The sequence below is a fragment of the Dermochelys coriacea genome, chromosome 6 (genome assembly GCF_009764565.3).
Source record: "Dermochelys coriacea isolate rDerCor1 chromosome 6, rDerCor1.pri.v4, whole genome shotgun sequence".
NCBI classification, from domain to species: Eukaryota; Metazoa; Chordata; order Testudines; family Dermochelyidae; genus Dermochelys; species Dermochelys coriacea.
In genome coordinates this window covers 96,551,553-96,576,368 of record NC_050073.1, presented here as the reverse complement: position 1 = coordinate 96,576,368, position 24,816 = coordinate 96,551,553, and the positions used below count along the sequence as shown (strand labels likewise).

Here is a 24,816-nt window from a genome sequence, read left to right as displayed (position 1 = left end):
CAGAAGAGTACCCAGAAGTCACCTACTACAGGACAGGCCCAACAAAGAAAACAACAGAACGCCACTAGCCATCACCTTCAGCCCCCAACTAAAACCTCTCCAATGCATCATCAAGGAGCTACAACCTATCCTGAAGGACGACCCATCACTCTCACAGAACTTGGGAGACAGACCAGTCCTTGCTTACAGACAGCCCCCCAATCTGAAGCAAATACTCACCAGCAACCACACACCACACAACAGAACCGCTAACCCAGGAACCTATCCTTGCAACAAAGCCCGTTGCCAACTCTGTCCACATATCTATTCAGGGGATACCATCATAGGGCCTAATCACATCAGCCACACTATCAGAGGCTCGTTCACCTGCGCATCTACCAATGTGATATATGCCATCATGTGCCAGCAATGCCCCTCTGCCATGTACATTCGCCAAACTGGACAGTCTCTACGTAAAAGAATGAATGGACACAAATCAGACGTCAAGAATTATAACATTCAAAAACCAGTTGGAGAACACTTCAATCTCTCTGGTCACTAGATCACAGACCTAAGAGTGGCTATACTTCAACAAAAAAGCTTCAAAAACAGACTCCAAGGAGAGACTGCTGAATTGGAATTAATTTGCAAACTGGATACAATTAACTTAGGCTTGAATAGAGACTGGGAATGGATGAGTCATTACACAAAGTAAAACTATTTCCCCATGGTATTTCTCCCTCGCACCCCACCCCCCACTGTTCCTCTGATATTCTTGTTAACTGCTGGAATTAGCCTACCTTGCTTGTCACCATGAAAGGTTTTCCTCCTTTCCCCCCCTGCTGCTGGTGATGGTTTATCTTAAGTGATCACTCTCCTTACAGTGTGTATGATAAACCCATTGTTTCATGTTCTCTGTGTGTGTATATCAATCTCCCCTCTGCTTTTTCCACCAAATGCATCCGATGAAGTGAGCTGTAGCTCACGAAAGCTTATGCTCTAATAAATTTGTTAGTCTCTAAGGTGTCACGGGTACTCCTTTTCTTTTTAATAATTGTTGTGGCTGTGTAGTGATATAAATTAGGTCGACACAACTTTGTAGTGTAGACATGGCCTTAGACTCCCACAAGGCCCTAAATTTTGCCAGATATTTATGCACAGTTAAAATGAAAAGAATATAAACCACATTAATAAGCAGGGCTTTGGAGCTGTGCTCCAGCTCCAGGCAAAAACCTGCAGTTCCACTGCTCCGGAGCTGCTCTGCACTCCAGCTTCGGGCTCTGCTCCAAAGCCCTGCTAATAAGAAAACATTTTTGATGTTGTGAATTAATAACAATAACTGGAAAAAAAAAGTTTCTATATTTAAAGACATCAGGCTGAAATTTAGGGTTGTGGGTGGTGTGTGGTTTTGTTTTGTTTTTTTTAAATGAGCTAAAAGCAGTAGGACTCCTCTGGCCGTGAGTCATGTGAGATAATGCATGCAAAACATTTTCAGACAGCAATATGATTTTTAAGCTGCAAGTTTTAAATACAGTATCTTTTTCCAAATAAGTATTTGTTTTATTTCTCTCACACAGTTTTAATAAGTAATAACAGTAACTTCAGGTCAGGTGTACTGTTGTTTCTTAATGGAAATCTATTTACTTTCTTTAGGTTTTTAAAGCATGTGATGAAGATAAGAAAGGATATTTAAGCAGAGAGGACTTTAAGGTCGCTGTGGTGATGCTATTTGGTTACAAACCATCAAAGGTATAGCTTATTTTTTTTCTCCATCATGTCTTAAAGACTAAATTTATAAGGATATCTCACTACTGAGAACACCGTATGCAAAGTAGTCTAGTCTAATAGATCCAGTTCATGAAATTAACAGAAGTATTGTCTGATACTTAGAAGTCAGGTGTCCGCTGTATGTGTGTATTTAAAAACAAAAGGACAAAGCTATTAATTTTCATGTTGGGAACATTATCACTATCCACATTAATTTTGCAAAATCCTACTCTGAGGATGCACAGGTGTACAAGGTGGGTGGGAAAAGAGGGTGTAGTGAGCCTTGCTTAGTTTAAAGTGTGATATGATATCCAAATGATTGTGCATTAATATACATACAGTCTATTTGCTTATGAGATTCTTTGAGAAGAAATTACTGTATGTTGCAATAAGTAAACACATGCTCTCACAAACTGAGTCACTTATGGCTCCAAGAAGTGAAAAATGTACTTCTTTAGCCTTTTCTTTTCTGACCTATAAAGACAGCAGCAGGCAGGGGTTTTTGTTTTTTTTAAGCCTACCAAAACACTACACAACATATAATTTTTTACCTCAGAAGAGGATGAGAGAGAGAGAGAGAGAGAATAAAATACATGTGCAAAATGTTAGTCTTGTCACTTCTTACAGTATTGGAATGCGGTCATATACTTTGGGGATGGGAGTAGAACCTGAACAGAATAGATAGAGCATGTATAAAAGATTATACAATCATGATCTTGTATGTAATCACTGAAATAAATGTATCTGTGTCCGTCACCATGTTATTATCCAGACTCATGTTTACATATGTAGCTGGTTAATCTTATGTAGTGTCCACTTAGTGCACAGTACATTATTTCCTTATTATGTTAATTTCTCAACCAGCTTCTCCCCTCCCCTTCTCACAGTTTATCAAAGCAATCACTCTTCATGGAGGCCTGCATATGCTGCAAGGTGACTTCAAACCACTTGTCATTCATTTAAGTGCTAAAAAAAAAAATCCTAAAAAATTTAGTGGTTTTTTTCCCCCTTATGATCCAATTACTCTGGTTTAAAATATGTACAGGCTTTTGCTTCTAGCTGGGGCTTTGCTGAGAACTGCTTTATTTTTGCACACAATTGAAGACCAAACCTTTTCCAGAGATGTACTCAAAATACAGTTTTAACTAACAATCTCAGTTTTTTAACTTCTGATAATATCTCTAGTTACAGTTTTTAAATATTAATAATATCCATTTTTAAACCACAAGAAGTCACCAGTAAACTCTTTAGTGGATGATGTACAAAGTAAGGATTGAATTATATAGTATTGTTGCATTTTCCTGCCAGGAGATCATTCTTCACAACTCCTTGCTTTCCTTCAAAATGATTTTATCTAGTCTGACAATTTATAGTTTATCAGTGGACATTTGATATTATATATTTTTATAAAATAATTTTTAAAGATTCTAAACTTACTGCTATTAATATATGCAGTGTAGTTGTAGTCATATTGATCCCAGGATATTAGAGAGGTAAGGTGTGTGAGGTAATACCTTTTATTGGGCCAATTTTTGTTGGTGAGAGACACTAGCTTTTGAGCCTTAGCTTAGACACTTAGCTCTGTGTGGCCAGAAAACTTCTTTCTTTGAGCAACCGAGTTGGTCCAATAACAGATATTACCTTACCCACCTTGTCTCTCTACTATTAAAATGACATTTCTAGCAAGATGACCCACCTGAGATAAGTGTCTAGCGATGGATTAAAATGGAGAGAAGTAACATCATTTTTTGTACTGATATTTCTGCTACCTGTATTTTGTCAATGCTTGTATACCGACACAATAAGTGCCTTTGATTTACTATCTAGGTAGAATAACTCGCAATTAAAAATGTTTTTGAATGCAAAACATTTTCCCATATGTTTTACCAATTTCAGCAATTGGTTATATTGTGTAATGAATACTAAAGTATCAGGAATGTGCTCATTCAAATTTCTGAAGGAAGTTATTTGTTACTGGGGAGAAAAGAACTTTCTTTCTGGAAATCTAATTAATTGTTACCCTCCAACCATTTGAGCTGATATAAAATGCTCTGGAAGGATGAGTATGGTTTTTGGTTTTTTTTATAATCATGCTGCTGCAGCTAAATTGTCATTTTGGTGGCAGCTCGGTGTGTTAAAATGCACATTTGGGCCTAATGCTCTTCAGAGCAGTGAGGTCACTGCAAAAGCACAAGGATCAATCCATAAGGGAAAGAGAACATCTCAGATAGTTCTGGACTAAATTCTCCTGGCTGCTGCAAATAGCATCGTAAATGGGTCTCGTAGGGAGCCTCATCCAACACATTTGTTGGTAGGAGGGATGCTGCAATACAGGTTTTTTGAGGATGGAGGTGGGAGAAACTGGGGTATCCCAGTAAGTTATCTCCCCCTACTTTGTATACCATTCACTCTACATTTTTTATTTAAATCATTCATTCTGCAGTTTCAACACTTTTATTTTGAGAAAATGTCTTTGAAATATTCTGTAGGATAAACTGTTGTTGAAACAGGAACTTCCTTTTTTTTTTTTTTTTTTTTTAAAAAGGGAAATAGGCCCCATCCCAAAAACGTGGCTGCTTAATTTTAAATAGGCCCCATCCCAAAAACATATGACTGCTTAATTTTAATAAATAAGTCCTTTTGAGTTCAGTTAAGCATATATTTATTTTTGAAAGATTGGGGACTTAGTTAGAATTGGTGTACTCTTTGACCTTGTCTACACTACACAGTTTTGTCGATAAAAGTCAGCTTTCGCTGACAAAATAGTGGAGGTTTACACGCAACAATGCTCCTCCTGCCGATTTAACTCTCCTGCTACGCTGACAAAATAAAACCACCTCAACGAGAGGTGTAGAGCTTTTTGCAGCAAAGTCAGATCGACGCAGCATCAGTGTAGACGCTGTGCTTGCTTATGTCACCATAAATGGCCTCTACGAGTGTCCGACAATGCCCATCCTGACCCCTCTGGTCAGCCGTTCGAACTCTGCAGCCCGGTATACAGGCATCTACCCTTCCCCTTTAAAGGATTGGAATTTTTGAAATTCCACTTCCTGTATGCTCGGTGTGCAGACCTCACATTGCATCTTTCCAGCTGACCATGACAGCTCCATACAGCAAACGCTATCCTTCTTGGAGTACAATGGAGTTGTTGGATCTGCTGCATCTGTGGGTAGAAGAGGCTGTACAGTCCCGGCTCCACTCCACCCATAGAACTTCGATACCTACAGGAAGATTTCTTGTGGCATGTTGGAGAGGGCCACAAATGGGACAGTCCACTGTGTGCAGCTACTCCATGAATGCCAAAAGTGATCTGGAATTGTTTCTTTCTGGGGCACCCAGCAGGGCAGGCATCTCAGATTCCTGTTTGGATTCACAGCTCAGAAAGTACTGTATGATCAGTCGCATTGTGTTCATAACTGTTATCACAAGACTAGTGAGCAGTGCAGGATCCATGTTTTTAGGGAGAGATGGTGGGCATGCAGTTTATAGGGGCTGTTGAAAAACAGGGCAAAGGGTAGTCAGAAGCCCATAGAATGATGGGACAGAAAAAACTGCATCATGGGATAGTGAGCCCACATCCATATGCACTGCAATCCATTCCCACAACTCCTAGTTGCAGAATGTGACAAGTTGTACAGTGGAATAGCTACCCACAGTGCACTGCTCTTTCGATGCTAGAGCACCAGCTGTGGATGCGCTCTGCCGACACAAGGAGCGTTGTGTGAACATGCACAATCGATGTAATAATAGTGGTTTATGATTGTCGGAGTAACTTGTGTCGACTTAACTCTGTAATGTACACATAGCCTTTGGCTTCTTTTCTGGCCATAGACACACAAGTGTTTAATGGGGGGGAAGTATTTATATTTAAGCTATAGTAATGAACTAATGCTGCAGATTATTTTACAAGGTATGCTGTTAAATAGTTATGTGATCACAATTGAATTCTGTTAATTACAGTTGATACAAATTGAAATAACTATAATGGATCAAATTCACCACATGGTGAAAGCAGGCTCAACAATATTGCCTGGTATATTTTCTGTTTTCCAGGTGGAGGTGGATTCAGTAATGGCCTCAGTACAACAAAAAAATTCAGGTAATATGCAAACAACAGGCTTTCCTTTCTCTCTAGTCTCTTTTCATTCATGAATTCTGTAATCTTAAAGACTTTTTTAAAAGAACTTGCTACAGATTAATTACAAAGAGATTTACAGAGGCTGCTGATGAGTCAGAATTATTTAATTACTAAATTCTCATATGCTGAAAATTAGCTTTTGGGCTTGTCTTTGGTGCAAGGTTGGCAGTTTTCCAGGAAAATCTAATTTAGGACAGGCACTGGTAAATACCAATTTAAACTGGGGAAAAGAAAATAATTATTAGAATATACTAATGAAAATTACTGAAAAAATGTTTAACAGTTTGATAATTTTTGGCTTACATAATATTGAAAACCGAAATATGAGTCATGGTATATACATTCCTTGAGAAAATACCAAACCAAAATGTATAGAGACATTCCAATGTTCAGTATTATGTTACATATATTAGTATTATCCTTACTACAGTTGTAGTTTTTATTTGTACAACCCTAAATTAATTTCTGAATCTACTGCCTTGTGTAACCACAATTCGAATATGTAACTAAAGCTAAGTGTAATACATGTGCATTAATTAAACAGTTTTTAAAATAGAAAATGCCTACAACTGGGACTAACTACTAATAATGGTAAAAACCCATTATTTTACCTGGGTAAAAACCACCTTAGGTAAATACCATACCATCCCTGCTTTGATGCAGATGTATTCCCTCAAAACTGATTTTTTTAATAGCTAGGCTTTACAGGCTAATTGAAATGGTCTCTTAAATTGTAAGTGGAAAGAGGTGGTTTTTAACAAATAAATGTGCTCCTGCAGTACATGCATCCCAGATTCAGCAGCATTGTGCTAGAGTGTGAGAATCTGAAAATGAAATTGACAGAAGCTGACTATAAAGAAAAGTAAATCTGGCTAATCTGTTTTCATAATCTAAAGTGAGAGAAACGCAGGAAGTAAGCAAAGCATGTATTGGTAAGTGATGCAAATTGTCTGACAATGTCCCTCTATTACCATTTCATTATTTGTTTGTTGGATTGATAAAGAACAATGAGTCTTATCTGCAAAACTAAGTCCAGACACAAATACAAAGTTAACTGTTTACTTGGATTTTTAGATTATGGATTTTTAAGTGTCTAGTTGACAGATGAGACGATACTTTACTTTTACCTAGAAATATGGCTTTTTATGTATTGAGGTAGCTTTGTGCTCTGTAGTTATATTAGATAAAAAGCCAGTGCTAAGAGATCAATGAATGGGCAGCACAGTACTGTAGAGGTCATTTTTTAAAAGGAAAATTGTATACTATAATTTTCCCGTCTTCTCTTTTAAAGAGAAAATAAATAAATAAATGGATTTCAGCCTATGTTGCTTTTCTAAGGTTTTACTTCCATAGTTATCCAATTGAAAGGGATGTTGCTTAGGCAGGCAAGTTCAGTGTGTTTAGGCATCCCTTGTTGTTATTAAAGAAATTGTGTATATACAGAACCTAGTAGTTGAAACCAGGATGTGTCTATAATTCTAGAAACTGAAAATGTAATCATTTTTAATGTGATGTTTTCAAGAAGCAGCAATGAAAAAAACTTTGGGAACCTGAGAGCTTGTAGTTTAAGGTTTGAATTGAGACAGTAGGTAGAGCTGAAGGAGCTATTCTTCTGAACCATATTAGAAATAAATGGATATGGAAAAACTGTAAGAAAAATAAACCACAGAGGTCTTGTTATATTTGTTTAAAAAAAGCTAGCTAATACAGTGACGGAAGAATCCCATGCACCGCTACAGACTAGGGACCGAATGACTAGGTAGCAGTTCTGCAGAAAAGGATCTAGGGGTTACAGTGGACAAGAAACTGGATATGAGTCAACAGTGTGCCGTTGTTGCAAAGAAGGCCAATGGCATTTTGGGATGTATAAGTAGGGGCATTGCCAGCAGATCAAGGGACATGATCGTTCCTCTCTATTCAACATTGGTGAGGCCTCATCTGCAGTGGGCCCCACACTACAAGAAGGATGTGGAAAAATTGGAAAACATCCAGCGGATGGCAACAAAAATGATTAGAGGACTGGAACACATGATTTATGAGAAGAAGCTGAGGGAACTGGGATTGTTTAGTCTGCAGAAGAGAAGAATGAGGAGGGATTTGATAGCTGCTTTCAACTACCTGAAAGGGGGTTCCAAAGAAGCTGGATCTAGACTGTTCTCAGTGGTAGCAGATGACAAAACAAGGAGTCATGGTCTCAAGTTGCAGTGGGGGAGGTTTAGGTTGGATATTAGGAAAAACTTTTTCACTAGGAGGGTGGTGAAACACTGGAATGGGTTACCTAGGGAGGTGGTGGAATCTCCTTCCTTAGAAGTTTTTAAGGTCAGGCTTGACAAAGCCCTAGCTGGGATGGTTTAGTTGGGGATTGGTCCTACTTTGAGCAGGGGGTTGGACTAGATGACCTCCTGAGGTCCCTTCCAACCCTGATATTCTATGATTGTCCTTTATAAAGCATTACAATTGTATAAAATAGGTCTAGATCAGTATATTTCACAGGTATAAGGCAAAAGATTAGACTACATGAGAATTTTGAGTTGAATTACATTTATTTATGTCTTGACTTGTTCTATTTTTAAAAACTAGGGCATACATTTTTTCCTAATATTTCCTTTTTTGTACAAGTACTTTGCTTTCAGAGATACCAGACAGTTAATTAGGGTTGGATTTAACAAACTATATTTGCATTCCAACCTCTTTTATTTAACTCTCAGTAAAAATCAGATAAATGTACTTAGAAACAAATTTACACAATCTGCAAGTGTAATAACCAATCCAGTGTTGTTATGCAGTTTTATTAGGAGACTCCGAGGAAATCAAACCTGAGGCTACAGAGCATTTCATAGGGCATAGATAGTGCTGGGAATGGTGCCAGCTATATTGTTTGTGCAATACATCTATGCCTTTATTTGTGGAATGCAAGTGCTATTGGCTTTGGAGAGACCACTTCTTTGTCCTGTTCTCCCAGTCTAAGGAAAGATGTCACTGTAGCCAGCAAGCAAGAAAGGGAAGAAATATATTAAGGAATAGAGAAAGAAAAGCCTGGTAAATGGAAATTTAATTTGAGAAGAAGTTGAATTTTGCAGATCTCTAGTAGAATACTTTCACATAACCTAACAATATAAAAGATAATTGTTTCAATTCTTGTTCTTATAATTAATAATAAAGGAGTTATAATTATATTGCCTGAGTCATTCATAGTTGCAGTGGGCAAATACAGCAGTGGTTTTTTTTGAGGAGGTATATTCACATTTTCCATTTTTCTAGGTGTATTACTTGAAGAATTTTTAAAACTTATGAGTACAAAGAAGGCTGCACAACTACACCATAGTGAAATAAGGCAGATATTCACAGCTTTTGACATGCAATGTAAGTCTTTCTTCCCTGCAGAGTTTTTAAAGAGAGACTTCCATACTGAAGCAAATATGCAAAATAGAGCATTAATACAAAGCAAAATGTATTTGGGCAGTATCCTAGATGGGAACTTCCCAGCCCTATCTTTCTGTGATTCTGTGTTTCCAAGTAAAGTAACTAATGTAATGGCATTGCAGGTAGATGATTAACAGAAGCAGGGACAGCAGGCAGTTGAGGCCAGCAATAGGGTCCCAGGTTGTCTCTTCCACCGCATGTTTCTCCAGTTTTTGAAGAAAACCGTCTCTAGCTATTCACTTACCCTGACCCATCTTGCTGTTATCACTATCGTATCTCCATCCTGATTATTGGAACTCCCTCAGGACCCCCTTCTAATATTTCCCTGCTCACTCATGCACACCACTTACACTGCAGATTCCTCTCCCAGGAGATGTGAAGGAATCTTCCCTTCCCTGCTTTACAGATGAAGGGGAAGAAAAAAAGCAGCAAGGATCTTCTTCTGTGGCTTATTTTGGGACCCAGGTTTGGTGTTTTTTTTTCCTTTTCTGGTAGGCTGTGGGGATGGAATGTGATTCTTCTCTTCTTCTCCCCCCTCCCCAACCAAAGAGGAGAGAAACTTGAGAATAGGCCTTTGAACCAAAGACATGTAGCATTTATACTATCCTTTCCACATGTTTTTTGGTTTTTTGTTGTTTTTGTTTTTTTTTCTCTCTCTCCCTGGCCTGGCATGTCACAAGAAAATGAGAACAGACACAGAGATCGATTTGAAATGGCAGGCTGCAACTTTTTTAAAATTTAACATTGGATAGGCGCACTATCTGTCCCATCTTCCCATACCAGGTATTTTAGGTAGGTCCAGTGTAGGGTTTACAGAACATCTATCATATGGCTTGTAACTCAGGATAGACTCTCCAGTGCCTACCCCAAAGGATTCAGCTTGCTCTGCTGAGTCTTCTTACCTTTCCACCAGCAAAGGGGACAGAAGGGACAGACAGAGGACAGCAGGTTGCAAGAACTTCAGGTAACCCCTTTTCCATAGACCTGGGGTCCACTAGCAAAATCCCATGTTTCTTATTTTCTGATCACTAGCCCTTTGGTCGTTTATCAATCCTGGATACTGGCTGCAAGTTGCACCAAATTAACATAAAGCAACATAAAAATACAATTCCTATACTAAAGAACTACAAGGAGGGAGCGTGGGTTCATCTAAACATGGGTTAAGAGGCGTGATAAACCTTGGACCAGGATTTAAATAAAGGATGTTGGGAACCAAGGACCAATTAGTTCACATCTCTCTAGCTAGCCAATGAGCAGTGGAAAGAGGGGCCTACCCCTGTATATTCTCTCCCTTTTATCCAAAGCTGTCAGGCATCTTGTGTATCCAATCCAGTTTCCCATCTGTTAAATTGATGGGTGGCTACTAGCGATTCAGGACAAGAATGCTGCTTCAAAAAGCTTTTCAAAGAGGCTTACACACCTCAGCAGCTACCCCATGCTCCTTTGTTTTGTCCATTATTCTCTCTCTCTCTCTCTCTCTCTCTCTCTCTCTCCCCCCGCCCCATAGGTACCCAGCGACAACCCTGTTTGAATTATTGCTTTCTCTTTCAGTTGGATACTGCAATGAAATCATAAGCATGGTCTGTACCTAAAAGTTAGGTTGACATAGCTATGGAAGTAAGGAGTGTGAAAAAACACACCTTTGAGCACCATAACTATGGTGACCTAGTCCCCAGTGTAGATGCAAGTATGTTTACAGAAGAATGCTTGTGCCATCTTAGGCACTGTCATTCAGAGAAGTGGTGTTCCTGTGTCTTCTGGCGGTATAGACTGTGTTTTCGCTAAAGGGTTATGCCGGCATAGCTACAGCAACCTAGCTCGGTAGTATAGACCTTCCCATAATCGTAGGTGATTGGTCTCTTTCGTGGATTTTGTTTTGATGTTATATATTCAGTATCATGACTTCATTGCAGAATTAATCTAGAAGAGAAAATGTCCTGTGAGGGAAACCTTATTTAAATACAACTCCACGTGTGGAATTTTGATAATTAGCAAATATGGGAAGAAAAATTGTGAAACACATGTAAAAAGTAATTTAGTATATTTTAAAGTGTGCATTTGAAAGTTTTCCCAGTATAAAAGTTTATTTCCAAAATGACAGTTTTTAAAATGAATTCTTAAATATGAAACAGTACAGTACAGATGCTGCAGGGGTATTTTCTTTGAATGGAGTTTTTGGTAGCATACACCAAAATGACAGTACAAAATCACTCTTGAATCACTCATCTTTTGACACCCCCACTACCCTATCCTGTGTGGATCCTAGCTATTTCCTAAAATACTTCGGTTAAAATTATAATAACTTCAAAGTATGTACTTAGTTTCTGAAAATCTACAGGACAGGCTTATGAATATTAATGTATTAAAAATTTGATGTTGGTTCTTGAACAAGCATAACTCTTCATAGTTTTTTTTTTTTATCTTATTTTCCCACTTCTTTAAACAAGATAAAGGATTTTTGACTTTGGAAGATTTCAAAAGAGCCTTCAATTCCGTTGCTCCAAAGTTACCTGAAAGGATCATAGTTGAAGCTTTCAGGTAAGACAAACATAAAAGTCTTGTTTGATTCTTGTTCTTAGATAGCAGTCTTTAATTTTCTTTTAATTCAAATATATAAAACATTTGGAAACCGTAGGTTATGTTCCAGAGCAAAAGATACAAGCTTCAGCACATTATTATTTCAACATCCGTGTATATTTCTCCTGTGGGGATTCTGCACCCATGCGGGGGCTCCGAATTCATATAACCCGCATTTTTCTGTGTCCCCCGCATAGAAAAATACAAAAAAAAATCTGCCGGGAAACATGCGTCTCTTGCCCAGCAGCCCAGGTAGCACATCTTTTCCAGAGTGCATGGAGCAGCCTCAGAGACGGGGAAGGGGGGCTGGATGTGCATGTGTGCCTGCATGATCGCCGTCAGGGGCGGGCGGAGCTGAGCGTATGTGCATGCCAACAACTGTGTGTGTGCGTGTGAGAGAGAGAGAGAGAGAGAGAGAGAGAGTCTCCCTCCCCCTGGCTACTGCAGCTCACTGGTGTATAAGGGTAGGGCTTCTTATGCATGAGGCAGGTTAGAGGTACAAATGTAGCAGCCCTGCCTGAGTTAATTGATTCATTCTCTGAGGTACTAGCAGCCTGACTGTATAGTTAGTAACATTGTTAAACTTGCTGTTGATGATTAATTGATCTCATTCTCTGAGGCAGAAATATAGCGCCTGACTTTTAATGTTAACGTTTCTATTATTAGTCAACTGCTCAGTCAATTCCCCTAGGAGCATAAAACCTGTGAAAGCTTTAAGCCCCGTACATTGCCAGAGTGATGTAAAGGAGACTTATTATAAATGACAGTAAGGGAATCCTCAGGTAGGAAAATCTATGTGCTTTCTCACTTTTTTCCTGTGCAAAAGTGTCACAATATGGTTAGATTACAGGTAAGGACTTATTTTACTTACTCATTTAAAAAAAAAAAAGACGACGACGACTTTGAGGGCAAAATAAAACATTTACCAAGCAGTCAATAAAATGTCAGGACAATCAGAACCAAGCACTTCCCAAAGTACCCAGCCAGGTCCAGATGAAGTTACCAAAGGGCAAAGGGATATTCGTTCATTTGCATGACGTGAATGGCCGTCACATCACGCATCAAAAACAGCTACACCAGCTTCTCATGCTCGAGAATTCCCTACAAAACTGCATGCGGATGGGGACAAATCATTTTGCACATTGTGCAATGTTGTTCTCAATCATGACTGACGATCTCTAGTTGTGGGTCATTTTGCATCAAAAAAACACAAACTGAAGGAAGATGCGGCTCAAGAGGAAGGCAGAAAATAAACGTCAGAAGACGATTACAGGTTCACTGAAATACAAAACACCAGCAGAAAAAGAATATGTGGAGGTGAGTGGAAATATAAGAAAATGTTATAATACAGAAAAATAAGATAAGTAACATAGAACAGTCATAGCGATGAGGTCTCTTCACTTGCTCTGAGATCTTGAATAGACAGTTCTGTATTTAAACTATTTTTTTTTGTAAGTGGTGACTACATGATTATTTACTAAATATATATCTAAACTGAAGTCTAGAAATTCAGTAATATATGAATAAATGTATTAATCTAAGATGTTACATGGATGGTAAATATTTGTGTTCACTGAAGATTTATATTACTTCTACTTTCAGATTTGTACAGCATGGGTGAAGACACTAGCAGGTGCCAACATCCCCTTGTCAAAGACTGACCACCCACTTGTGAGGGAATTTCTTGACAGGAGGGTCCGGAATGGTGGTGTGATTTCTGCTCGGACACAACTGACTGACACATACTTACCTGAAGTGTACCTCAAAGAAAAGGAAAACTTAAAACTGAAGCATAAAGACAAGAAAATTGCTGTTATCTTTGTTGAATGTTGTGATGAGGCAAGATCAGTTCTGAATGTACTGTTTGCACCATTACAACCTGATTTCAGTAGGCATGTTAACTCTCTTTTGGTGGATTCAGTGTTTTTAGATGCTGTTAATCACTCAACTGTTTCACAGGCTGTAGTCAAAGCAGTAAATAAGTACCAGATTGATTATGAAAATGTTATAGTAATTGATACTGACAAGGCTAGTTACATGAAAAAGGCATTTGATTCTGTGTTTTACACAGTTTCCAAATTCTGTGCATATAACCTATTTGGCACATATTGTTAATTTAATTGATGAATCGTTTAGAAAGCCTTTTCAGATGGTTGATACATTTGTAAGGGGCTTCAAAAACATGTTCTATAACTCTGGTAGTAGGAAAGCGAGGTACCTCAATTTCATGAACCAGAAAGTCTCCAGATGTCAAAGCATCCATGCCTCCCAGCAGGGCCGTCCCCAGGCATACGCAGCATACGCAGTTGCGTAGGGCACCAGAAAATGTGGGGCATCATTCCCTTCACTGGTCATGGCTGGAATCCTCTTCTCTGGCCCCTCCCTGGTGCTGGGCCGGCAGGCTTCTCCCCAACCCTGCCCCCTCCCTCCCTCTCTTCTCAGCAGGCCAGCTAAGAGCTCCAGCCTCTGGCTCTGCCACTCCAGTCCCGGGGAGCTCAGAGCAGAGTCCCTCCCTAGACCCTGTTTGCCTGCACTGCTCAGTTTCCAGCAGGGTCCAGGCCTGGGCCAGGACAGGAGGAGCGAAACTTCCACATCAGGTTTGGGTGTGGGGGAGAGGAGGAGTGAAGGGTGGGACTTAAAGTGACAGTACGATCACTTTCTCTCATACTTCCGTAACTCTCTCTCACTCACACTCACACACACACACACACACACACACACACACAGTCTCTCTCGCACACAGACTAGCTCTCACACCCACATACACTCTCCCTCTCATGAGTCAGTCCCCCAATACTGATTGTGTCACACACACACCACACAGTCTCACACTCCGCAACACACACTGTCATACAGTCCCCCAGCGCACAGTCTCACACATACACACATTGTCTTTCTGTCTCTCTCGCACGCACTAGCTCTCTCACACACACAGACACACACACTCTGTCACGCACACATACACACACACACACACGTATTATTATTGTTATTGTTACTGCTTGGTACTTCTGTCAAAATGCTCATGGTGAGGGGCTGCAGGAAGGCCATGGGCTCTGGCAAGATGCAGCCCCCATGCGACAGCGCGAAGCCTGCCTTGAGCCACTGCTGCAGCATCTGCTGCATACGAAGCACGGTGTGTGTCAGCTATGGGGGGGGGATTCCAGGGGTCCACATGCGGGGGTGGTGGCTGTGCCACCGTGACACACTGGGGTCAACGGTGCTGGCTGGGGACCGCCTTCTGTGGAGCATAGTTTAATAATATTGCATAGGACCCCATAAATCCTAAGGACAGCCCTGCCTCCTAGCCCAGGTGGAATACACTGTAACAGCTGGTTCCATGCTGTCCAATATCACTCTAAGAACTTTCAGTTCTACAAAGAATTCTTTAATGAAGAGTGCAACAGCAGCTCCCCAGTTTCTGTGCAAACTATTCAGAAAATAAAGAATGACCCAACTAATTATGCATTGTTGAGCGTACAGATCATTTTTCTAGCACAGAAATATGAACAAATTTTCAGCTTAAATCTGGCATTTGAGAGCAGGAAGCTTTGCACAATTAAAGCATTTGACCTTCTGGAAGAACTGCAGATATATTTCAGTTCACATCTAGAGCTCCCTTCAGAAAACACCTTCTTCAAATTTAGGGAGGCAGAAAACACCTTCAAATTTAGGGAGGCAGAAAACTTATCTCTTGTTAAGATTTGCCTGTCTAGATCTCTTTAAAGAGGCATTCCATGAAGTATCTGAAAAGCTTAACAAATATTTGTCATTTGGACAACCAGGTCTAAATTTTCTCAAAGCTTGCAGGTTATTCGATCCTCATCATGTTTATATCATGTCAGAACACTGTGAATACTTTCAAGCAATACCTAGTTTTTTTGAGGTACCTGAACAGGAGCTATAATTGTACAGGGAAAAGATTGTGCCTGAAGCTATTCAAAGTCAACCTATTTTTGTAGACCTCTAAGTGTTTTGGCTTTCAATGACAGAGAGAATTCCAAATATCACCAAGCTGGCCTTGAATTGCATAAATACTGTTTCAAATTCTGCAGATGCTGTCATAAATATAAAGGGAAGAGTAAAATCCCTCCTGGCCAGAGGAAAAACCCTTTCACCTGTAAAGGGTGAAGAAGCTAGGATAACCTCGCTGGCACCTGACCACAATGACCAATGAGGAGCAAGATACTTTCAAAGCTGGAGTGGGAGAGAAACAAAGGTTCTCTCTATCTGTGTGAGGCTTTTGCCAGGAACAGAAAAGGAATGGAGTCTTAGAACTTAGTAAGTAATCTAACTAGAAATGCATTAGATTCTGTTTTGTTTAAATGGCTGATAAAATAAGCTGTGCTGAATAGAATGGATATTCCTGTTTTTGTGTCTTTTTGTAACTTAAGGTTTTGCCTAGAGGGATTCTCTATGTTTTGAATCTGATTACCCTGTAAGGTATTTACCATCCTGATTTTACAGAGGGGATTCTTTTACTTTTTCTTCAATTAAAATTCTTCTTGTAAGAAATTGAATGTTTTTTTCATTGTTCTTAAGATCCAAGGGTTTGGGTCTGTGTTCACCTATGCAAATTGGTGAGGATTTTTATCAAGCCTTCCCCAGGAAAGGGGGTGTAGGATTTGGAGAGGATTTTGGGGGGAAAGACGTTTCCAAGCAGGCTCTTTTCCTGTTATATATTTGTTAGACGCTTGGTGGTTGCAGCAATAAAGTCCAAGGGCAAAAGGTAAAATAGTTGGTACCTTGGCGAAGTTTTATCCTAAGCTGGTAAAAATAAGCTTAGGGGGTTTTCATGCAAGTCCCCACATCTGTACCCTAGAGTTCAGAGTGGGGAAGGAACCTTGACAGATGCAGAGAGAAGTTTTTCACTGTAGAATTTTATCTTTTCTAGCAGAAGGAAATCACTAAGTGAGAAAAGCTTGAAGGCTCTTTGTACTATAATTTAAATGAAAATACTGGATTGCATTGAAATGCAGGACAATGATTAGCAAAACTGTATGACTTTCATCTGTGAAAATCTGAGCAATTTAAAATGACATTCTGCTTTTTGTTGTTGCTGCTGCTGCTGCTTGGTGTTCTGTAATATAATTTAAAGGAAAATCCAGAATTATAACTGAAATGCAGGCTATTAGTTACCAAGTGTTTGTAACTTAACTTTCATGTGTTTAGGAAATGCTGAATAGTTATTGTGACTTTTTTCTGTATTGTAGTTTAAATAAATTACCAAAACAATTGACATTGGTGTGATTATATTGCATTATTTTGACAAAATATGCAGAATGTTGAAATTTTTGGCACAGAATTTTGAAATTTTTGATGCAGAATTCCCCAGGAGTCGTGTATATATTTAACATACCATTCAAGAAAAAGGGATTTGTCTGGTATTTTAAATAGACACTATAGGCACTGATTAAATATTACCACACATATGAAAAACTAATACATTGCATCCTACAATATCTCTTCAGAAATCTAAAAATACTCATTTTCACAATTTCATGACTTGTTTGAGAAACTGGAACTTGAGAGCTGTCTCTTGAAGACCGTGGAACTAACATCTAGTCCACTCTCCGCATTAGTACGTGTGGAAAAAATATTAAAACGGTTACTTACCTGTATCTGCGTTGCTGGTACATGCACGCTTCCCCTTTCTGGAAGTCACATGCTGCCAAATTTCTTCACCGTCCTCCTGTCCCCGCAGTGCAGCCTGCTCTGAATCTTCAGAATGTTGTATCTGTAGAAGCATATCCTGACGTCTGTCCAGGAAATCTTCAGTTTCTTATGCAACACAGGGTCGATACCTGTTGCTCTAGACCTTGAACCTTCTCTTCCAATATGGAGACCAGCTTGCACTTTGTACAGACAAAGTTGCTTCTGTCCTGTGGAAGAAAGACAAACATAACACATCCATGGGAAGGGATGACACATCTGAGGGAAGGGAACAGAAGGAGACTCCGCTGATTGGAAGGCATGAGATGCACTGTCCTAGGGTTGGGGGTTCCACAACCACTGCTCCCAAGAGAAGGAGGCGGGTTGTGGTGATCGGTGATTCTCTCCTCAGGGGGACTGAGTCCTCTATCTGCCACCCTGACTGGGAAAACCGAGAAGTCTGCTGCTTGCCAGGAGCTAGGATTCACGATGTGACGGAGAGACTGCTGAGACTCATCAAGCCTTCGGATCGCTACCCCTTCCTGCTTCTCCACATGGGCACCAATGATTCTGCCAAGAATGACCTTGAGCGGATCACTGCAGACTACGTGCCTCTGGGAAGAAGGATAAAGGAGTTTGAGGTGCAAATGGTCTTCTCATCCATCCTCCCTATGGAAAGAAAAGGCCTGGGTAGAGACCGTCGAATCATGGAAGTCAACGAATGGTTATGCAGGTGGTGTCGGAGAGAAGGCTTTGGATTCTTTGACCATGGGATGGTGTTTCAAGAAGGAGGAGTGCTAGGCAGAGACGGGCTCCACCTAACGAAGAGAGGGAAGAGCATGTTCGCAAGCAGGCTGGCTAACCTAGTGAGGAGGGCTTTAAACTAGGTTCACCGGGGGAAGGAGACCAAAGCCCTGAGGTAAGTGGGGAAGTGGGATACCGGGAGGAAGCACGAGCAGGAGCACGTGAGAGGACGGGCTCCTGCCTCATACTGAGAAAGAGGGATGATCAGCGAGTTATCTCAAGTGCCTATACACAAATGCAAGGAGCCTGGGAAACAAGCAGGGAGACCTGGAAGTCCTGGCACAGTCAAGGAATTTATGATGTGATTGGAATAACAGAGACTTGGTGAGATAACTCACATGACTGGAGTACTGTCATGGATGGATATAAACTGTTCAGGATGGTCCCTTCTGACCTTAGTATCTATGAATCTAAGACAGGCAGGGCAGAAAAGGTGGGGTAGTTGCATTCTATGTAAGAGAGCAGTATGACTGCTCAGAGCTTCAGTATGAAACTGCAGGAAAACCTGAGAGACTCTGGATTAAGTTTAGAAGTGTGAGCAACAAGGGTGATGTCGTGGTGGGAGTCTGCTATAGACCACCGGACCAGGGGGATGAGGTGGATGAGGCTTTCTTCAGGCTACTTATGGAAGTTAATAGATCGCAGGCCCTGGTTCTCATGAGAGACTTCAATCACCCTGATATCTGCTGGGTGAGCAATACAGTGGTGCACAGACAATCCAGGAAGTTTTTGGAAAGTGTAGGGGACAATTTCCTGGTGCAAGTGCTGGAGAAAGCAACTAGGGGCAGAGCTCTTCTTGACCTGCTGCTCACAAACCGGGAAGAATTAGTAGGGAAAGCAAAAACGGATGGGAACCTGGGAGGCAGTGACCATGAGATAGTCGAGTTCAGGATCCTGACACGGGGAAGAAAGGAGAGCAGCAGTGTTAGGAGGCTTATTCCTTCACCCACTTACTTCCCTTGTCCTTCTCGCATGAAGAGAGAGCAATACCCGAAGTCCAAAGGTGCAAACAATTCGATGTTTATTGGGGTGAACTTCCAGCAAGCATGATTCCAGTTTCCTTCCTTAGCGTACCCCTTCCCAGCTATGACACCACAGAGCCTTACACCTGTGTCCCTGTTCCCATTCCTGTCCTTAGCCAAACATGATTCCAATTTCCCCACCCCCATTCCCTGTTCCCATTTCCCCCTTTAGATTCATAGATTCATAGATACTAAGGTCAGAAGGGACCATTCTGATCATCTAGTCCGACCTCCTGCACAGCGCAGGCCACAGAATCTCACCCACCCACTCCTATGAAAAACCTCACCCATGTCTGAGCTATTGAAGTCCTCAAAGCATGGTTTAAAGACTTCAAGGAGCAGAGAATCCTACATCAAGTGACCCGTGCCCCATGCTACAGAGGAAGGCGAAAAACCTCCAGGGCCTCTCCAATCTGCCCTGGAGGAAAATTCCTTCCCGACCCCAAATATGGCAATCAGCTAAACCCTGAGCATATGGGCAAGATTCACCAGCCAGATACTACAGAAAATTCTTTCCTGGGTAACTCAGATCCCATCCATCTAATGTCCCATCTCAGGGGATTTGACCTATTTACCCTGAATATTTAAAGATCAATTACTTACCAAAATCCCATTATCCCATCATACCATCTCCTCCATAAACTTATCGAGTAGAATCTTAAAACCAGATAGATCTTTTGCCCCCACTGCTTCCCTTGGAAGGCTATTCCAAAACTTCACTCCTCTGATGGTTAAAAACCTTCGTCCGATTTCAAGTCTAAACTTCCTGGTGGCCAGTTTATACCCATTTGTTCTTGTGTCCACATTGGTGCTGAGCTTAAATAATTCCTCTCCCTCTCCTGTATTTATCCCTCTGATATATTTAGAGAGAGCAATCATATCTCCCCTCAACCTTCTTTAGCAAAACATGATTCCAATTTCCCCACCCCCATTCCCTGTTCTGGTTTCCCCCCATACACACCCACACACTTCCTGATTGCCTGTAGACTATACAGTAAAACTTGAACTCTGTTTAGCTATACCTTAACCAATCATTTTCCTGAAATTTAACTAACCAATACTAACATATTTTAACATGATTATGTAACTAATTATATCTCACCATCTCAATTAGTTTACACCCAGCAAAATTAATTATACAGCAGACAGAAACAATCACAGAACCAGACAGAGATTATACAGACAAACAATGGCAAAGTGGGAACTATAATGACAAAACAATAGAGAAGTGAGGATTTCACATCCCAGCTATTGATAAGTGAGTTCTTGCCAGACAGGATGCTATCAAACTAAGTTTCCTTTTACATCTTCTAGGCACTTCTCTTTCTCTGGAGGCGATAGGCATTATCAGGACAGGATTGTATTCCTAACAATAGGAATAGCACCTTATTTCAATGTGACTAGTTTGGAATGTGAGGATGTGACCGGTCGCTTCCCAGCTTATGGCTGCCTCTGCTGCTTAGCCAAAGGCCTTAGCCTAAGAACAGGTCCTCAGACTGTCACAGTAAGAGAAGGACCTTACGCTGGCAGACAGTGATTTTGATTCTTTTATACCTCTATAACTAGCCAAGTGATAGGAATACACCTAAAATTCTTAGAGTATAGGCCTTTATAGACAGGCCTGAATATCTATATCCTAACAGGCAGAATATGGACCCTGGATTTCAGAAAAGCAGACTTTGTCTCCCTCAGGGAACTGATAGGCAGGATCCCCTGGGAGAATAAGATGAGGGAGAAAGGAGTCCAGGAGAGTTAGCTGTGTTTTAAAGAATCCTTATTGAGGTTACAGGGACAAACCGTCCCGATGTGTAGAAAGAACAGCAAATATGGCAGGCGACCAGCTTGGCTTAACAGTGAAATCCTTGCTGATCTTAAACACAAAAAAGAAGATTACAAGAAGTGGAAAATTGGACAAATGACCAGGGAAGAGTATAAAAATATTGCTCAGGCATGCAGGAGTGAAATCAGGAAGGCCAAATCACATCTGGAGTTGCAGCTAGCAAGAAATGTTAAGAGTAACAAGAAGGGTTTCTTCAGGTATGTTAGCAACAAGAAGAAAGTCAAGGAAAGTGTGGGCCCCTTACTGAATGAGGGAGGCAACCTAGTGACAGAGAATGTGGAAAAAGCTAATGTACTCAATACTTTTTTTGCCTCTGTCTTCACGAACAAGGTCAGCTCCCAGACTGCTGCACTGGGCTGCACAGCATGGAGAGGAGGTGACCAGCCCTCTGTGGAGAAAGAAGTGGTTCGGGACTATTTAGAAAAGCTGGACGAGCACAAGTCCATGGGGCTGGATGCGCTGCATCCTAGAGTGCTAAAGGAGTTGGCGGATGTGATTGCAGAGCCATTGGCCATTATCTTTGAAAACTCCTGGTGTTCCTTGACTTTAGCAAAGCTTTTGACACGATGTCCCACAGTATTCTTACCAGCAAGTTAAAGAAGCATGGGCTCGATGAATGGACTATAAGGTGGATAGAAAGTTGGCTAGATTGTTGGGCTCAGTGGGTAGTGATCAATGGCTCCATGTCTAGTTGGCAGCCGGTATCAAGTGGAGTGCCCCAAGGATCGGTCCTCGGGCCGGTTTTGTTCAATATCTTCATAAATGATCTGGAGGATGGTGTGGATTGCACCCTCAGCAAGTTTGCAGATGACACTAAACTGGGAGGAGAGGTCGATACGCTGGAGGGTAAGGATAGGATACAGAGGGACCTAGACAAATTAGAGGATTGGGCCAAAAGAAATCTGATGAGGTTCAACAAGGACAAGTGCAGAGTACTGCATTTAGGACTGAAGAATCCCATGTACTGCTACAGACTAGGGACCGAATGGCTCAGCAGCAGTTCTGCAGAAAATGACCTAGGGGTTACAGTGGACGAGAAGCTGGATATGAGTCAACAGTGTGCCCTTGTTGCCAAGAAGGCCAATGGCATTTTGGGCTGTATAAGTACGGGCATTGTCAGCAGATCGAGGGACGTGATTGTTCCCCTCTCTTTGACATTGGTGAGGCATCATCTGGAGTACAGTGTCCAGTTTTGGGCCCCACACTACAAGAAGGATATGGAAAAATTGGAAAGAGTCCAGCGGAGGGCAACAAAAATGATTAGGGGACTGGAACACATGACTTATGAGGAGAGCCTGAGGGAACTGGGATTGTTTAGTCTGTGAAAAAGAATGAGGTGGGATTTGATAGCTGCTTTCAACTACCTGAAAGGGGGTTCCAAAAAGGATGGATCTAGACTGTTCTCAGTGGTAGCAGATGACAGAACAAGGAGTAAAAAGAAAAGGAGTACTTGTGGCAGCTTAGAGACTAACAAATTTATTTGAGCATAAGCTTTCGTGAGCTACAGCTCACTTCATTGGATGCCGTAGCTCACAAAAGCTTATGCTCAAATAAATTTGTTAGTCTCTAAGGTGCAAAAGTATTCCTTTTCTTTTTGCGAATACAGACTAACACGGTTGCTACTTTGAAACCTGTCATAGAACAAGGAGTAATGGTCTAAAGTTACAGTGGGGGATGTTTAGGTTGGATATTAGGAAAAACTTTTCATTAGGAGAGTGGTGAAACACTGGAATGCGTTACTTAGGGAGGTGGTGGAATCTCCTTCTGTCAAGGTTCCTTCCCCACTCTGAAGTCTAGAGTATAGATGTGGGGACCTGCATGAAAACCTCCTAAGCTTATTTTTACCAGCTTAGGTTAAAACTTCCCCAAAGTATAAACTATTTTACCTTTTGCCCTTGGACTTTCACTGCCACCACCAAACATCTGGGTTTATTTTTGAGAAAGCACTGTTTGGAAACGTCTTTTCCCCCAAAAATCCTCACCAAAACCTTGCACCCTCTGCCTGGGGAAGGCTTGATAAAAATCCTCGTCAATTTGCATAGGTGACCACAGACCCAAACCCTTGGATCTTAAGAACAATGAAAAAAGCATTCAATTTCTTACAAGAAGAATTTTAATATAAGAAAAGGTAAAAAGAATCACCTCTGTAAAATCAGGATGGTGGTAAATACCTTACAGGGTAATTAGATTCAAAACATACCTCTAGGCAAAACCTTAAGTTACAAGAAAGACACAAAGACAAGAATATTCATTCTATACAGCACAGTCTAATTTCTCAGCCATTTAAAGAAATCATAATCTAATGCATATCTAGCTAGATTACTTACTAAGTTCTAAGACTCCATTCCTGTTCTGTCCCTGGCAAAAGTATCACACAGACAGACCCTTTGTTTTTCCCTCCCTCCAGCTTTGAAAGTATCTTGTCTCCTCATTGGTCATTGTGGTCAGGTGCCAGTGAGGTTATCCTAGCTTCTTAACCCTTTACAGGTGAGAGGATTTTTCCTCTGGCCAGGAGGGATTTTAAAGGTGTTTACCCTTCCCTTTATATTTATGACATGCCCCCCAAATCACAGCTAGGGTGAAACACTGGCTGGGATTTCTTCCTGGAGCTCTAGGAAAAAAACAGAGTTAATAAGACACATGCACCTCTAAATATACTACCAAGTATATAAAGACTGACAATATTTTCCACATCTCAAGGTCTATTTTAACCAGTTGATTCTGGGAAACTTTCACGGGAGAGTGCATCAGCCACTTTGTTAGAAGCTGCTGAGATGTGTTGGATGTCGAAATCAAAATCTTGGAGAGCTAAACTCCACCGAATAAGTTTTTTGTTTTTTCCCGTGGCGGAATGAAGCCACTGTAGCGCAGCACGGTCGGTTTGCAGGTGGAAACGCCGTCCTCAAACATATGGGCGTAGCTCTTCCAGAGCGTAGACAATGGCGTAACATTCTTTTTCACTGACTGACCAGTTGCTTTCCCTCTCACAGTTTTTTGCTGAGAAACACTACAGGGTGGAATTCTTGATCCAGTCCTTCCTGCATTAAAATTGCTCCCACACCACGCTCGGATGCATCTGTGGTTACTAGGAATGGTTTGTCAAAGTCTGGGACCCTTAGTACAAGGTCAGACATGAGTGTTGCTTGAAGTTGGTTAAAGGCCTTCTGACGCTCTTCGGTTCACTGAACGGCATTTGGCTGTTTCTTTTTGGTTAGGTCTGTCAGTGGGGCAGCAATTTCGCTGTATTGCGGTACAAATTGTCTGTAATAATCAGCCTAAGAAGGATTGAACCTGTTTGTTTGACTTTGGGACAGGCCACTTTTGGATAGCATCCACTTTGGCCTGTAGGGGGTTGATAGTTCCTTGACCCACCTGGTGTCCAAGGTAAGTCACTCTGTTTAGGCCTATTTGACACTTCTTAGCCTTAACAGTTAGTCCTGCTTCCTTTATGCGCTCAAAGACTTTTTGTAGATATTCCAGGTGTCCTGCCCAGGAATCCGAAAATATGGCCACATCGTCAAGGTAGGCGACTGCATATTCTCCTAATCCTGCTATGAGACCATCTATAAGACTTTGGAAGGTGGCGGGTGCATTCCGCAGCCCGAAAGGGAGTA

The 24,816-nt window shown here is 41.0% G+C and overlaps 1 protein-coding gene across 8 annotated transcripts in view; it reads left to right on the top strand.

Annotated features, from left to right (window-relative positions):
* Positions 1-24,816, top strand: part of EFCAB11 (EF-hand calcium binding domain 11) — a 184,651-nt gene that overhangs the window by 3,655 nt on the left and 156,180 nt on the right. For 4 of the 8 annotated variants that reach the window (XM_038407090.2, XM_038407089.2, XM_043517815.1 and 1 more), the window contains exons 2-5: positions 1,633-1,728; positions 5,800-5,845; positions 9,146-9,247; positions 11,755-11,845. In XM_038407090.2, coding sequence (XP_038263018.1) covers positions 1,633-1,728; positions 5,800-5,845; positions 9,146-9,247; positions 11,755-11,845 — 335 coding nt within the window. Of the gene's footprint in view, positions 1-1,632; positions 1,729-5,799; positions 5,846-9,145; positions 9,248-11,754; positions 11,846-13,104; positions 13,202-13,486; positions 16,061-17,355; positions 17,444-24,816 lie in introns of those variants that run through there. The other 4 variants (XM_043517814.1, XM_043517813.1, XR_006282426.1 and 1 more) reach the window with 3 other exon arrangements.